Below are 17,301 nucleotides of genomic sequence, written 5' to 3'. Positions count from 1 at the left end.
ACGTATGGAATTCTGATATACAATGACTTGTTCTTTTTCACTTCAAAAAACTATAAATGTAACAGTATTTTATACAAGGTTAGATCTATTAGTTATTCACCGTATATACATTAAGGAACCTTACTGTTAACCAATTAACAGGTTTTTTATTGTCGCATTTTTATAGTCTTTTGCTATTAAAATCACTTTTTTTTTTTTTTACTGTGTACATTGCGATTAATACAGAAATGTGCGATTTTTTGAAAAAAGTAAGCATCATCAGTGGGGCGCAAGCAGATTATACAAAAATGTAACAAGATTGTACAAATGTATCCAAATTAGCCACCAATTCACCAAAATGTAAAATCATTACAGGATATATTTTCTTTCAGAAATTTAAAACATTTTCATCATAAAAAAATCTGCATAGAATGCGTTTTTGGAATGGTTTTTTGAATAACTCAGCAGACCCTTGTACGGCACCCCCGAAAATCCGCCTAAAGCTTAAAAACAGAAATCACAGGCCTTTTGCGGTCACATGGCAAATATGAAACAGACAGACAAGGAATTCCTGTTCTTTTCCATAACTCCTGAAGCCTTCTTAACAAAGGGCAAAGGGCTTGTGTTGATAAGGTGGCTATTATTAACCACTTGGAAAAAAAATGATCTTTTAAATCTCCTGGGTTTTAAATATATTAAAAACAAGAGCCTCTATACACACAGGTGGTTGAGCTCACCATGTCTTGCATTGTTCACCTGTGTACACAGGCACTTGAATAGACCTCATTCCACATTGTTCACCATTCATACAGCTTCAATAGAAGTTAGCAATACCTGAATCACTTACTCATAATTTAATAAAAGATCAAAGGCTCCTTTTAACCACACCACAATTACAAATGTTATTCATATTCTACTATACTTAAATTCATTCATCTGTAGGATCAGTTTACTTGCGTCCAGATTTGAGTTGGCCTTTTACACATACAGATAAAATAACATATATGTTTCTTGCTAAAAAACACTAAAATTACATCATTATTTAAAATGTAAGAATTTGTAAATTTGATCAAAGCTTAAAAAGTCATTTTATCAGGTATCAATGAGCTAAAAAAAAACTATAATAGTTGCTTTGCTCTTATCTGATGCCCAGAGGTGTGGCTGCATTGCTTGGCATTCTTCCACACTCTGTTCTGGGGGTGTTAATCTGGTTTATATACACGCTTAAGGAACTGGAGACTGCATGGGTTACTGTATATAACATCAAATGCCTAGTAAATATAACAGATTGAGGTAATCATTACTTTGTAGTATTTCAAATAAAATCTGAGGGGCATTTACATTGGTAACACCATTCTGCATTCTGTTTCAGTCTTTGATCTTAATGTATTTTGGGCTGTTCATTGTTGCTTGATTAAAGTTTGTCCAGTTGACAGCTGTTCAACAGCAGCAGATTTACAATGTCGTGATTGAGTAAGGTTTAGTCTAACAGCAGACAGCATTTCCTTAGGGGTCTAAACACATTACGCTGCAGACAACCGTAGATAATCAGCCTAAGGAAATGGTGGGCAGTGTTATCACAGGATGGCCATGGTTAAATTACGTTAAGGGAACTAAACCAATTCATGGTCACAAAGTTGAACAAAGTTTCAAATCAAATCAATCAAAACATGATCTATCATTTGAATAGAAAGTGCATTATTTATAAATTAATACGATTGCAAATGAGTTATTTCAATCTTTATTGCAGAGCTTTAATGGTCAAAACCAATACACTTTGTCATGGCATGTAACATGATCCGGCACTGAGTACTTCGCCTTTGATCTCCATTTTCTGATAATTGAAAATGGCTGAGACTAATTATATTGTGGACACAGCACGAAACAGGAAGACAAATTGTAAAATAAATAAATCTTCTGGATTCACAGGTCACAGCTCAGTTATGCAGGGGAGATTTAAAAAAGCAATACCAAAAAGCAATACAATAACATCCAGATTATCTGAGGAAGTAATGTTGGTATGGTCAAACATTAATAACACAAATTACTAAAAAAAAAAAAGTCTATCAACATTTACTCACCCTCATATAATTTCAAACCTGTACGACTTTCTTCCTTCTGTTGTGCACAAAAGATGACATGAGGGTCAGTAAATGGTGACAGATTTTCATTTTTGGTTGAACTATTCCTTTAAGTATGTGAAGAGAACTGAGCTTCTTCTTTTGTACTGTTAAAATGGGACGACCTAGTGCAGTGAGTAAAATGTAGTAATCACCAAAAGTACCTTCAAAACATTGTGAATGCAGCTCATTTGCTTGGAGAGCATCCCAGTGACAGCTTCATTGCCGTTTTTTAGAAAACCTTTCCACACCCCGTTCTCAACAAATGGCAGGCACAGTAATGCACTCAGACTAAAGTCCCCATCTATACAGCTCAGATAATAAAAGTGTCAATTCTGTGACTAATCTATGTTACTGGTCCTAAATCTCACTGGCCAGGTTGGGAAATCGTTTTAATAAGGTGTTGGCTTCCTTAGGCAAAAGTCGACCCTGAGTTCCCTGCTGTCCTTTGGCCTTGGTCTGCGCCTGTAAGAAACGAAATTAGAAAACTATGTTAAATAAAAATTACTACTGCATGCATTTGAATGACTATTCCTCCTCAACAAAGGCTTTAAGATAATTCATTCTAGCTAACATTCAAGCTGTAGACTAGAGGGTAGATGATATTATCTCGCTAGATGCGCCAAAAACATGGAAACGAGCAAGGTAAAAAAAAAAAAAACCCCTAAAGGTCTAGCAGGAAACTGCACTGAAAACTGGGAAACGTGTTCGCCATAACCAGGAAATGGCAGAGAAAATCTAGTTCTCCGTTCATCCCAATTAGCCATTCCCATTTATTCATCAAAAGCATGTTAATTCAGGCCATTAAATTACTGTCAGCAATCAGTAGGGGATTTTATGGAGGATTTCCTGAGGATTGTGAGTTGCATGCCTGCAATACCTTTTCGACACATGTGTAGAAGGATGAGACTTCTTTAGAGCAGAGTGCATTGTTAAAGTCGTTCTGTTTCCAGCAAGCCATCATAAACGACATCTCCGTAACGCAGGTGGCCTCTGTAACAAAGAGATTATATCACCATGTAAGGGTTTAGCAAAACAATGCATTACAACAGGCCTTCGATGTTGCCTTAAAAAAGGCCAACGAGCAACACGTGTATTTCCTGTCCCATTTAGGAAAGCAAAAATAATTTTTAGTGCATGCATGTCATTTTGGTTTAGCCAATTAGATAATGTTTCTTTTAAAATGGAGACTGAGTGAGACCAAGTTACTTATAATTGCTAAATGTATATGCTTAGATTTAAAGGGGTCCTATTATGCCCTTTTACGAAGTCTTGATTTTGTTTTTGGGGTGTACTTGAATATGTTTTCCTGCTTGATTGTTCAAAAAACGCATTATTTTTCACATATTTTACATTATTACAGCTCCTCTCTCCCCAGTCTGGTTAAATACATCGTTTTCGATTCCTTATTAAATCCGAAATGTGCTGTGATTGGTTAGCTGGACCAGTGTGTTGTGATTGGTAGCGCATAGCGTGTGTTCGGGAAATATCACGCCCCTTTCTAACCGCGAGCTCTACTCAGATGTAAATATTAACAATGGCATCAATTTCGAAACATTTCAAGCTCCATTCAGACCCTGACAATGTTAACGAACAACAGGATTGTGCTGAACGGATTTCAACACAGATTTCACAGGACGTTTCAGAGTGGTATGTTTTTTTTTCTTTTTTTTCTTATAGATACAATGTTATCCACCATTTAATCATTTTTGTCAGAAATCCATGTTAATACAAACAGTAATCAATCACAAAATCATGGATAATTTTCCTAAGAGGCGGTGAACAGTCTTACAAAAGCAAGAGCTTACAAAAGCTAAAGTAAACACTACATCAATACTGTAATGTTAGTTAGCAGGCTAGCGGAGGCAAAGCATTGCCATTCGTCTACATCATAGCAACTACAAAAATCTTTTAATTGGAACTGTAAATAGAAAACACAACTACAAATAATAAGACAAGTTGTGATCCATAAACAACAGATTGTCCCGACAAAATGGGAATGGGTACGTCTTTCAGGACAAGAGTTTGTTGGTATAGCCTGCATTGTACTCTCTTATGGAGGCTGTTCTCCATAAAATGTGCAGCACACAGACAAACGTTATGGTTATAATGTTCAGGAAAAGTGTTAAAAATAAATGTTTTAACTTTTCTAAGTTCGTCAGCATTAGGACAAATTTTTTCCAGGGTGTAAAAAACAACGACAACACTCTTCCTCTTCTCTATAGCAGCCCAACATGGCCTCACCACCTTTGTTGTGTGTTCCCGGTGGCAGGGTTTATGTACATTTTAGGGTTTGGGATGTCACCAACCCAGGGAGAAGTTTGTTGTAGTCCCTACCAGCCGTTTGTTGTAGTCCTTAAAAAGCGATTTGTGTGAAGGAAAATATCTCCCTATGCATTGAACTTTGAGCGTTGTATAACTTTGCAGATGTTGTTTATGCTCAAACAGCAACATTACACACTAACTAAACACTAGGGTTGGGTACCGAAACCCGGTTCCGACGTAAACGGTAGTATCGAGACCGAATAAGAACGCAACTTTCGGTGCCTGATTTCGGTGCCTGACGTTTTTCACCGCCCCCTATAAAACATCTCGCGGCACGAATGATCCAATACAAAACATCTCCAGTTAACCAGTAGAGCATTCATTTAGTTCGTTTGTTAAATAAGAGACGATCTAGCGCTGAACTGTGTTTTTTAAATGATCAAAGTGCTCGTTGCCGCTGCGATCAGTGGCGCAGATACAGTGTTTTCTCTTGTGGCTCGCGCACACCGCACTTTCTTCACTCGGACGCGCGCTTCAATACGTTGCAGAGATCGATCTATTTATGACGCGTCATCTATATGAGTATGTGCGCGGAGAGTTTGTGTGTGCGTGCTCGCGTCTCAGATGAGTATGTGCGCGAGTTTGTGTGTGAGTTTGTGTGTGTGCTCGCGTCTCAGATGAGTATGTGCGCGAGTTTGTGTGTGTGTGTGTGTGCTCGTGTCTCAGATGAGTATGTGCGCGAGTTTGTGTGTGTGCTCGCGTCTCAGATGAGTATGTGCGCAAGTTTGTGTGTGTGTGTGTGTGTGTGTGTGTGTGTGTGTGTGTGTGCGTGCTCGCGTCTCAGATGAGTATGTGCGCGAACCCAAAACCTCTGACACGCTTGACTAAAGTTCAAGTTCAGCTGCAGTGTTCCTCTTCGGGTAAGTCTAGTATTTTAATGCCAACTGCAAATCTTGCATATCAAGTATGAAGTATATCAAGTATATTTATATGAGGCTATACTATGTGTGTTAAATATTTCTGCTCAGTGTCAGATATGTCTCTGTTTTGTAAAAGTCTATAATATATAATACGTAATATACTGTAATATAATATATATATATATATATATATATATAATATGAGAAGACAAAATTTTGATCTTAACTTAAGTGTTTTCGGCTACATCAGTAGCCTTTTAAACGGCACAATTTTTAATTTAATCAGAAATCTGAAAATCTTTTTCAGAAAACACACACAGTTATTATTTTTTTGATAAAGTGTGTGCGGTTTCGTTTTCTTAAGTACCGGTTTAAGAACCGTTTAAGCACCGGAACCGTTTGAAAAATACCGAGTAGGTACTGGTATCGGATAAAACCCAACCAATACCCAACCCTACTAAACACTTACTAAAGTTTTAAGTTTAACCAAAGTTCATGAAATCATAATCAAGGACCCCTTTAAATAATACAAAACACTTTTTTAATTGAACTACAGCTGATTTAAGTTGATATTAAAATATTAAAATCTTTAATGATTCATATTAAGTAAATGTATGAATAACTTCTATATTTGTATTAATATTTTAAGATGAACATCTGGACTCAAATTACTGGACTGAACGTTTATTTCTTAAATCACCATTATATACTACATTTCATTATATGTTTTGCCCCCACAAATAAAACTACAGAGCTTTTTTCATAAAACAAGGCATTTAAATACAATCTTACTATGACATACTATTGGGAGATATAGCGTGACAACTGATATTTATATGCATTTTATGAAAGTAGTCTGCTACACAGCTATACAAAATCTTGTTGATTTGGGATATTTTTTTTTCCTCTTCAAACGTGTGCTCCATAAAGCCTGATGCATCAAATATGATACAAGACACAGCCTAGAACATGTATGCAAATTTCTTTTTGATTTTCTTTTATATTTTGTATAAAGGGTAACGTTAAATGACTGTTCCATTAAAAAAAACGATACTACAAGTATTAATCACAACAAGTATTAACTTCGACAAAGGATAAATGAATAACGTTAACTTACATGCAAGCGAATAAACAAAACGTGAGAAGAAGACCTGTTTAGCGCACATCCATTGAAGTAATGGACTAACAGAATGCGACTAACAGACATCTAAGAGTGTATGTACACAATCTACACATATGTTAAATGAAAAAGTCCAAACCTCCTTTTTTCGGCTTGCGGTTAGCGACCTCATTCTTGAGAGCCAGAGGTTTGACGGCTTTCATTGCGGGTTTCCCATTCTGCCTGCTCAACAATCTAGCAACCTTCTCTTGAATCGCAGATCCACTCATGGCCTTTCTATAATGTCTCCTCTCGATACGGTCAACAAATTAAATTCAAAATAAGACTGAAACGTAGCCAAACAATATAACAGTACTAATGATCAACTTAAATGTCATTGCCGACTACTTTCATGTGCAAGTCGCCATTTTGTGTCGGAAAGCGTTCTCGACTTGTTTTCATGGTTACCGCTGTTGACACTGTCGTAAAAGTATCATGAGCTGATTCTTTTCATGGCTGTCATCTATGGCTGTCATATGATACAACCACAGATTGTTCACTGTTCAGACATCTTTGGATGCACATAAAGTTATGTCAACTGCGAAAATAATAAATCAAGAAGAAGATATTGTTGGACCTCAAATATTATGAGCAAATTTTTATTGGCAGCAACTTAGGCTATATTTCTACATCAGTTGATTTTTGTAACATTTGAAAAACTCATTTGATCAATACACTATTCCATGGCCAATTACACTGGGGAATGCAGGTAAGTGGTAAAATCTAGTGCAATTCAGAGTTGTTTCTAAGGTGTTCTGGCTTGTTCACCTTAAGGATTAACTCTAGTTTTAACAAGAACTGGACATGTGCTTAATTGTAAACATCAGGACAGGATGCCTTTAGGTGATGCAGGTTTTCCAATAAAAGTTTTACTCAGGACATAATTACTTATGACAGCAGGATCTTGTGAGAGCACAAGACAACCCAACAAACTTGATTTTTACTTTTAAATGACTAAGTTAAAACCCAGTGTTCTTAATATAACAATGTTTATATCTTTAAATTCTCAGTACTCTAATCTACAATTAAGTGCATTTCAAATAAGTACTTTTTAAACAAAATCTCTATTTTTCTATTTTCTGAAACCAAAGTTTTCCTTTAATCCCCAGAAAACAGGGCATTCAGATTTCATAATAAGCTGATTTAGAAACATTTTCACATGGATTTGACCTAATGTAACACCACAAAAATGCTTCCTGATCTTGTTAATTGCTGCTTACATGAAAAGTACTTCACTCTTAATTAATGAGGCCTATCAAACAGAAATTCCCTTCATATGCAGCTCAGTTATAAACATGCAGAGACAAAGTTTCAGTGACCATGCTGTTTTTTGCTCTTCCTTGCAGTAAACTCTGACCAGGAACGTCTGAATTTGTTTTTTATGGATTGGCTAACTATAAGCCATGCCATCGTGGAGAGATTAGATACGATTTGTGTGGGAAGGTTTCTCTCCAAATGTAAATAATTCAAATGACATTGAATATGAAGATAAGGCAAATATTTTCTCACTATTTTTTGTTTTGTTTTAACTAAATCTATTTGGATTTTTTTCACCTGTCTTTCCCCACCACATGTTTCCTTCAGGGTACTTAAACAGACGATGAACTGGTCCATGCATTCCATTAAATGGCAGCTTGTACTCAGATCTGTTCTGGTATTCAGACTGTGTCTCTGCTTGTTTGTATCTTTGCTGTATCTGCTTGTATCAGGGCTACTGCTAGTTTTCAGCCAGCTGGAACAACTATCAGAACTATCATAAACCAGTTATTACAATGTTTGCTTATACGCTTAGATTGGGAAGTGTTTCTGGAATGTTCAGGACTGTTTATAAGTAAATTCCATTTCAGAATTTCATATTAGCAAAGTTCAACAAGTTCAAACACGTGTGGACTGTAGAAAATGAGGTATCATTTAACATTTTTTATTAAATCAAATTTCAGCACAGTGCATGGTAAGTGTAGCTCCAAGCTGATTCCAGCCGTAGTGTTTTTTTGTCTGTATCGGGTTTTCATGTGCCAGCAGAATAGGTTGACATGGACAATACCTAAGAAACAAAGACTGCCCCTCCATGAACTCTGACCTCTCCTGCTTCTGTTTGCTTGACTGAACTAAATTTTCCAATGAAGTTTTTTCTTCTTCTTCTTTTTGGTGAGGGTGAGTTTTCTCTGCTCTCAATTATAAATCATTCCCCGAAACAATCTATTTCAAACTTCATTCAACAAGCCTGACAATGTAGCTTTTTTCTCTTAGAACTAGAGCTATTGGACTAGTTGGTTTTGTATCAGGACTTTAGTGTCTTTTGCGCTTTAAGGAAAATCCCTCTCATTTAATTGCTTTTAGAAAAAGTTAGTGAGTTAGTCTATAAATGTAGACCCTGGAAGAAGTAAAATCTTTAGTAAAATCTGAACTGTAAATGTACAAATGGGGCCCTTTTAAAACTAAAAGGATAATATGTGACCACGTGAATCTGCTTTAAAAAAAATATTTGAATCTTTCTCTACTTTTCTCAACCAAGAATTCAATTTAACCATATTTGTCTCACATTACCATGTTTCCCTTTCTATTTTCCTCTTTTTAGTCAGCTGTGCTTGCCCAATGAGTTCCATACACTGCTCAAACATACCAGACCAACTGAGGTCATGACTTTCTGCTCCCTCATTGTTGCACTGAGTATTTGTGCCGGTACCTTACTGGTTGGTAAGGTGACCCTGTAACCTGTAAGAATGCAGCTAGATCTCCTTTGAGACCCTCTTTCATCACATGATCCCACCGAAAATCTTAACTACCACATTAGTTAAAACATATTGGCATGTTTGAAGAATGGCTCTGGTGATTGTTTAATCCAAGCCTAAAAGTCAAGTCAAAGTGATAATGTAAGACATTTTTCTCATATATTCAGTGATAATATGAAAAAGAATATCAAGGTTACTGTGGGATTCTTGCTATTCAAGTTTCTTGGCTATAATTCGATAATAATCCCTCACTCTAATTTTAGAATGAGTTTAATGGTTGTCAGCGGCTGTTTAACGTGATGTGATGTGAAGGAAGAATGGAAGGCTTAATATAATATCATTAAACTCTGTATAACTTACAGTCAGGGGAAAAGGAATTAACAAACACTTTAAGGCTTAAGTTTTATTTGCCCATAGAGGAATGAAGCGAAGTTAAGTAATAATTTTCTGCTTTATAGAATTTTGATTTAAAAAAACTGTGACCCACGTGTAATAGTTGACTAAATAAGTCTGATCATGTTTTTATCTGTCTTTCTCTTAATTATTTCCTGATTCATTTTAATTTCTCTTAGTTAATGTGCCAGGTTCCTGTGACTGTTATGCTCAGTTTTGGTTTAATTTTCATTGTGATTCAGTTTTGCCTGCCTTAGTTATCTAGTTAGTTATCTTTGTTTAAATTAACTATTATTTTGATCTTCGTCATCCTCCTTCATCTTCGGACCGATAGCGTGACAGTTCCTCCAGCCTGCTCTTAATTCTTAATTTATTATAATCTGATTTTATATATTTATGCCTACCTTTTTTTAGTCAAATGAGTTTCATAAATATAGTCTTCTCCTTAAGTCTTTTATATTCAATGTTATGATAATGGGAGACATCCCGGGGGAGTAGAAGCCTCCTGAGTGTATGAATATGATGAATTTTTGATGAGATGTCATGGCGTGGGCCTTTTTCATCAGATGGCACATAGTGACACAGACACGAGGGTTCTCTGTCCAGACCCCCTGTAGAACACAGCCATGACACCCCATCTGCCAAAAACAGGACATTCAGAGGCTCAGAGACATGCACTGAAACACTATGTATACTGAAAACTACATGTAGCCTAAATATACACTGATATTACTCAAGTACACTACATAAAGAGGGCTGTTTAGCATCTCTGAAGTATTAATTCAACTGTCTCTCTTGCAAATGTGTGTTCTTATTGTCCCTATATGATTCATTAATTTAATTATCCCCTGCATTTAATTTCACACTTGAACAGTAGACAGACTTTGTGAGACAATATGTGGCTGAGAAGATATTGAGGGTTTGTCCATGGGGAATAGACAAAAATTAAATAGGACAAAAGCGTGTCTGTGTTTGTAATAGAGAGAGAGAGAAACAGAAAGGAGAGACAGTCTGGTTTCTCTGAGGACTGTCTGGAATTGTGAATTGATTAATGCAAGGCAGATCCATTAGCTAATGAAGTCTGTCTGGTCACCAGTACATTCTGTAGAGCAATTACTTCACCTCTGTCATGCATCTTTTGACTTTGTTCCTTCACGGTATAGTATCAGTGATTGGAATTATTTATTTGTTTTAATGAATTATTTAATTATTGCTATTGGATATCATTATGGCCAATAGCCTGTAATATGTAAGACTTTACATGAACTTCCATTACTATGAGAAGAGATAGCAGGTTGATGCAAATGTGTTTATAAATGTGACATTAAATATAATATACGTAAATATAACAAACTTCTGTAAATGGGGTGTCAGCTGTTCCAGGATGGCTGTAATTGAGTTCCCCACATGATTGCTTTAATTTACTATGATGATAGTCTGGTGGTGGGTAACTTAAGTGTTGTCGGAATGTATTAGTTTGTGTAAATTTTGTTAGAGGAAGAACTTTTTGACTTTTTCTTCTATATTTCTATATATTTCTATACTTCTATACATTACTACGTTTTAATGTTTTTAAAACAGGTCTCTTCTGCTCACCAAGGCTGCATTTATTTGATCAAAATACAGTAAAGACAGTAATTTTGTGAAATATTATTACAATTTAAAATAACTTCTCTTTTTAAATGTATTTTAAAATGTAGTTTATTCTGTGATGGCAAAGCTGAATTTTCAACAGCCATTACTCCAGTCTTTAGAAATCATTCTAATATGATGATTTGCTGCTCAAGAAACATTTCTTGTTATTAACATTAACAGTTGTGCTGCTTAACATTTTTTTTGGAAACTGTGATTCATTTTTTGAAATCTTTAATGAATCGAAAGTTCAAAGGAACAGCATTTATTTAAAATAGAAATCTTTTGTCATTTTAAATAACAAACAAATACCTTCATTGTCACTTTTGATCAATTTAATGTGTTCCTGGTGAATAAAAATGTCTTTTAAAAAATCTAACTGACCCTAAACTTTAAATGGTTTTATATACTGTCAATATTCACAATATTGTCCTTTGGAGATGATTTGTTCTTGAACTGGCAAATAGTGGTAGCCTGGTTAAAACCAGACCATTCTCAGTAGTAACTGAGTTATGGTCTGGCAAAGCTTCATTAATAACTCATTTCCAAAAGGACGTCACCAACGGACATCGCTCAAATGCCTCTGGGTGCAATTGGATAGACCTAAAACCAATCAGAGCGATCGTCATCGTGTAAAGTCATATGCTGCGTCCCAATTCGCCTAAGTTACACTACGCAATAAAAGTATGTACTCTTTTTGTGAAGAAAAGGTGTTTACTTTTGAATGTGTAGCAAAAAAGTAGGCAAGCTTTGGGACATACTACTTCGTCATCTTTATCGGACGGATCTGTTGCGTGCATCCTGTCACTTAAACTGCCCTGTCAATCATCTTGTCACAGTTAAAATCCTCTATTAAGTCTAATTTCATTTCCTACCGTTTCGGAGAGAAATGTAGTAGCACGTTCATATGCCAGTGGGTCTTTCATGGAGACTGTCCTCATGTGTTTGCAATTTTAATATAATAATGCATTTAAAAGTTGCTGCGCCTGGCCTGCGCAATTGGATAGACCTAAAACCAATCAGAGCGATCGTCATCGTGTAAAGCCCGCCTCAACGTTTCTGATTGGTGCCGCGATTTCGAGGGATTAGAAATGGGCTTGAATGAGCTCTATGCCAGACTACTTGCAGAGCAAATCTAAATTTGCCGGAAGTTGTCTGGGTTTTCCCAGGCTACAATAGTGGTTGAACAGCACAAGAAGTGATAGTCAGAATGGATGTTTATAGTGATATTTGACTTTTTGCCCCAAGCTCAGGAAATTTACTTTATAATATAACATATAATATTAGCTAAAACTATAATATAAATCATGTCAACTCATGTTTCAACTTTCACAGCTAAGTTAACTAGCGACTAGCGATTAATAATCGCTAGCTATTTTAGTCTGACTGACTCCCGTGGCCAAGTAACGTTAGTATTACTAATTATATAATGACCAAATACAACCAGAAACAAATGTTCAGTCTTGCTTGTGAAAGGCAATTCCCCGAGACCTGTTTTCAGTTGTGCGGCGATTTGTACAGCCCCAAGCAGCACACAAAAGCAGGCATTTTTCTCAATTCCCGAGGTATGGTAAGATATGGGAAAGTTATGAGAGATATTGGAAAGTTGCCCTCCGCAATATGGCGGAGCCGTTGACGTACGATCCAGCGGCCAATAGTAAGCAAGTTACCACAACAACTAAAATATAAAAAAAATTGTATTAGCCTACAAGTGGTTAAATTGATCACAGATATACTCATGTGGATTTTATTTAAAAATGTGTATATGGAGAAGACATAATTGGCAAAAGTATTCGGATTATTATTTTTATTAATATGGGGATTAGACATACAATGCTGTGATTGTTCTGTCATTTCTTAATTGCTTGCTCAGTTGAGGGTTTCCCAAATGGGGGTTAGTGGGGGACTTGCAGGTAGTTTGTGAGCTGATGAAAAGATAATATGTAAAGGAATGTCAAATTATATTAAATGTGGCTTTAGAATTAATCGACATAATCTAAAGTCGAGACAGCTTTTATTGAATCGAGAACAAAAAAGTTCTTGTAACTGCAACCGGGACGTGTGGTGTGAATGCAGGCCGAGACCCGGACCCGGTATCTCTTCTTTAAATAGCTCTCTATAGGATGAGACTCTCGCTAACGGCCATACCACCCTGAGCACGCCCGATGACCCGATCTCGTCCGATCTCGGAAGCTAAGCAGGGTCGGGCCTGGTTAGTACTGGGAGACCGCCTGGGAATACCAGGTGCTGTAAGCTTTTGCTTGATATTCACTAATACACGTCATGGCTCGGCTCTGACGGTTGTTCCTTTATACTTTTAAATTAAATTGCCTCGTTTATTTTTCTTTCATTTTTCTTTCTCTCTGCTTCTGTCTGCTTTCTATGGCAAAGGACAGCTCAGCCTCGTCATTCTTTCTCCTCCAGGGGACGATCGACATGCTTTTTTTCTCTCTCAGTCTACAAACACACAACTCTGAGTGCTAGTTCTTGTAACCCGCTTCTTTCCTCAGCTTCAATTAGATCAGAGGTTCCCAAACTTTTTTGTCAGTCGAATGCTTAGATTTTAACTTAAAGGTATAGCGGAGGATGTTTTACTTCCTGGTGGGTAGTCTAAACTATTGGTCCTCCTAATTGTCAATCATTCTGGTGAATCAATCAAACTTTTCAAAAAGTGGAGAGGGCGGGTCTTATCTAAAATTTGGAAAGATCCTCCGCTATACCTTTAATATTTCAATAATTCAACACACATTTGCACATGGTCACATGAGGACATGCAAACAGATTAAATATTCAATTTTTATTTTTTTTATTTTTTTTTATTTGGTTTTATTTTAGTACAGGGCTTCGAGTATAGAGTATTTGATAGGCCTAATTATCTGCAACATAATTATTTGATTAGGCCCTATATGCTGCAAGTTACAATGCTTATATTCATGTCTAAAATTCTTCTCTTTCAAAAGTTCAGATGTAAATTTCTGGTGAAAGCTGCAAGCTTCTGTCCACAGAAATGTCGGAAATTGTGCGAAATGCAAACTTGTAAATAAAGGAAACCTATAGTGCATATTGCGTTCCCTAAATGCACGTTAAACTCACTGCACATACAGGGATGGAGTTGGTGAGAAGCAGCATTTTCTGTGTTGAACCGAGGTACTCTGAGACGCAGTCATGTCTGTTGGTCTCTTGAATGCAGTGGAAACTACAAACATGAGTAAAAAGTGTTAAACTACAAAGCATGGCGGATATGCTGGCCCGACGGTGAGAGGTTTAGACAAAGGTTTGAGTGACTAATCAAAGTTTAACCTGATAAAAAAAATATTTATTTAATGTTATCTATATTTCATCTGCAATAACAATGTGGACTTTTATAAAGACCTGTTTGAACATGAACTTTTAAATGCATCATTATGCATTAATTTGAGGAGAGTTATCTGCATGAAAGACCTGCGACTGCAGATCAACGTGCTACTGCATTTCTCTCCGATATGGTAGAAAATGAAATGAAATGTGGAGGATTTTAACTGTGACAAGATGATTGACAGGCCAGTTTAATGTGACAGGATACGATAGAGAGCAACTGTTAAAGACGCAATTGTATGCCGTGATAGTATCTCCCAAAGCTTGTGTACTCTTTTGCTACACACTCAAAAGTATATACTTTTTCTTCACAAAAAGAGTAGGCCTCCATACTTTTAGGGTGTATCGAATTGAGATGCAGCAAGTCTCACTGGGATTAGGAAAAGCCCACAAGACAGGGCTCAAACTCAGGTCACCCGAAGCCCAACAGCACCAAATGTCAGCCTGCTTACCACAAGGCAATCAGCACCATCTAGCCTGCAACTGTTTTGTAAATATTAGACCCTCATTCTGTAAGAAACAAATGGGGGGAACAGACTTTGACGGCAAACAATCCAGCTGTCGGAATCCGTTCCCCCAACCCCATGATGAGAGAAGTTGATGTAGTGACTTAAAAGATGCCGATTCTTTCCTGTGTGTCCATGGAGCTTAACTAACATCAGTATGATAAATATTAGAAAGTAATTTTGTAAGAGGCATGGGGGGGGAACATAATTCGACGGCAAAAAATCCAGCCGTCGGAATCCGTTCCCCCAACCCCATGGTGAGAGAAGTTGATGTAGTGGCTTAAAAGATTCTGATTCTGTTCTCTGTCTGGATGGAGCTTAACCAGTATCCGTTTAAAGATAAGATTTTTTGGCATTTTTTTTCTTTTATCATGACAGAACAGTATGTAGACAGGAAAAGAAGTGGGAGAGAGAGAGAGATGGGGGACGGGATCAGGAAAATCGCACAAGCCAGGGCTTGAAATCAGGTCACCTGAAGCCCAACAGAATCATATGTCAGCTTACTTCACAAGGCTATCAGAACCATCTAGCCTCCATCAGTTTTGTAAATATTATAACCTTGTTCTGTAAGAAACATGGGGGGGGGGGGGTTTACAAAGGGGGTTTACATGGGGGGTCCACATAAAAGGTAAAACGCCCAAAAATAAATCTTTAAACTGATGCTGGTTAAGCTCAATCCACACACAGAATAGAATCAGCATTTCATTCTGAAATTCTCTTTCCACTCATCATTTGTGAAGTGCAGGACAATGTCCCACAAGTCTTTGTTCAGACTCTCACCCACAGATGCTTTTAGTCAAGTCAAGTCAACCTTTATTTTTATAGCACATTTAAAAACAACAGAAGTTGACCCAAAGTGCTTTACAGATCAAGCAAGAATAAAATAAACACATTTAAACAACATCATGCATTCTATCAGCTTAAAAAACAAACATTTCATGATCTATTCAAAAGCCAAAGAAAACAGATATGTTTTTAAAGGGATACTTCACCGTTTTTTCATATTAAACTATGTTATTCCCTTAACTAAAACGAGTTGATACATACCTCTCTCGTCTCAGTGCGTGCACTAAATCGCTCTGTCTTGCGGCGAAACTTTGTTAGCACTTAGCTTAGTCCAGTTCATTCAATATGGGCCAAGCAGAGAAGCTACCAAACATCTCCACGTTTTCCCTATTTAAATACAGTTACTCGCGTAGTGTAACTCGACCTAGGACGGTGACACAAAACAAAACGTTGCGCTTTTCTAAGCGTGTAAAATGGATAACTATATTGTATGGCGGAATACCATAGCATGTGCTTGGAAGCACTTCGACTTCGGCGCAGTAATATCTTCACTCGTGAAAAATCCTCTCACCGGCCCCCGCTCCCTCTAGTGAAGATATTACTGCGCCAAGTCGAAGTGCTTATACAAGCACTTGCTATGGTATTCCGCCATACAATATAGTTATCCATTTTACACGCTAAGAAAAGCGCAACGTTTTGTTTTGTGTCACCGTTTCTTTGTTGCTAGTTCTAAAATTACGTTTTAGAATTAGTAACGGACTCTGAGGCTTGGCCTCAACTGTCAACTTGAAATTTGAATATGTGGCGGAAGTCAGAAAGTAGTTCCGCACAAAATAGTTTTTTTTAAAAGACACAATTTGTTTCTTTTTAATTTACACACATGTGCCGTCAAACTGTTGTAGCCTATAAACGCGATACGCTCTATGCACGAACGCTGCTGACGTATTTCCGGTAGAATCTCAGCCAGCGTCTTTACTTCCGCATTGCGCTTTCAATAGTGAAGTATCCAAGCGGCAAAACTTAAATAAAATACATTTTCTCATAAACGGAGACAACGATTTTAGCAACCGATTCGCTAGTCGGATTTCATATGATATGAGAGAATACTCACCCTCAAAGTTGTCCATGTAGCTCGAAATATATAATTTAAAGCCCTTCTCTTTCTTACTCTTAGGTGTGACAGCTAACTACCTCACAACATTGTTAACATCATTCACGTTAACCGCTGGAAGTTCTTGTAAACAGCGACTGTAATTTGCCATTATCTCAACCGAATGCAAAAACGGCTTCCGATGCAGCACCGAAGGCTCCTTGAGATGAGAAAAATCTCAGCAGAACCGATCACCGGTCATTACCGCGAGATGCATGCCGGTTAGAAATGTGTCAGAGATTTGTCCAACTTGCTCTGATGTCATTCTGACATGTGCCAAAAAAACTCTCGTGAAGGCGAGGCGG

At 37.0% G+C, this 17,301-nt stretch overlaps 1 protein-coding gene and 1 long non-coding RNA gene across 2 annotated transcripts in view; one reads left to right on the top strand and one right to left on the bottom strand.

Annotated features, from left to right (window-relative positions):
- The window catches only part of LOC309486747, a 251,941-nt gene that overhangs the window by 64,829 nt on the left and 169,811 nt on the right, over nucleotides 1-17,301 (top strand). The gene's annotated exons all lie outside the window — the stretch shown is intronic.
- chchd1 (coiled-coil-helix-coiled-coil-helix domain containing 1) lies at nucleotides 1,705-6,831 on the bottom strand. Its single transcript, XM_082154168.1, has 3 exons — nucleotides 6,544-6,831; nucleotides 2,980-3,092; nucleotides 1,705-2,564 (listed from the first exon to the last, which is right to left on the bottom strand). Exons 1-3 carry the CDS (start codon nucleotides 6,671-6,673, stop codon nucleotides 2,460-2,462), a joined length of 348 nt encoding a protein of 115 aa, XP_082010294.1. The 5' UTR covers nucleotides 6,674-6,831; the 3' UTR covers nucleotides 1,705-2,459.

This window comes from Leuciscus leuciscus, assembly GCF_965113295.1.
Source record: "Leuciscus leuciscus genome assembly, chromosome: 22".
In the NCBI taxonomy this organism is placed as follows: Eukaryota; Metazoa; Chordata; class Actinopteri; order Cypriniformes; family Leuciscidae; genus Leuciscus; species Leuciscus leuciscus.
This window is presented reverse-complemented; position numbering and strand designations above follow the sequence as displayed.

Coding starts and splice junctions, on each gene's coding strand:
- chchd1 (XM_082154168.1), bottom strand. CDS start 6,673: ATGAGTGGATCTGCGATTCAAGAGAAGGTTGCTAGATTGTTGAGCAGG. Junction 3,093..6,543: donor CCGCAAGCCGAAAAAAGGAG/GTTTGGACTTTT, acceptor TCTTTGTTACAG/AGGCCACCTGCGTTACGGAG. Junction 2,565..2,979: donor TCTACACATGTGTCGAAAAG/GTATTGCAGGCA, acceptor CGTTTCTTACAG/GCGCAGACCAAGGCCAAAGG.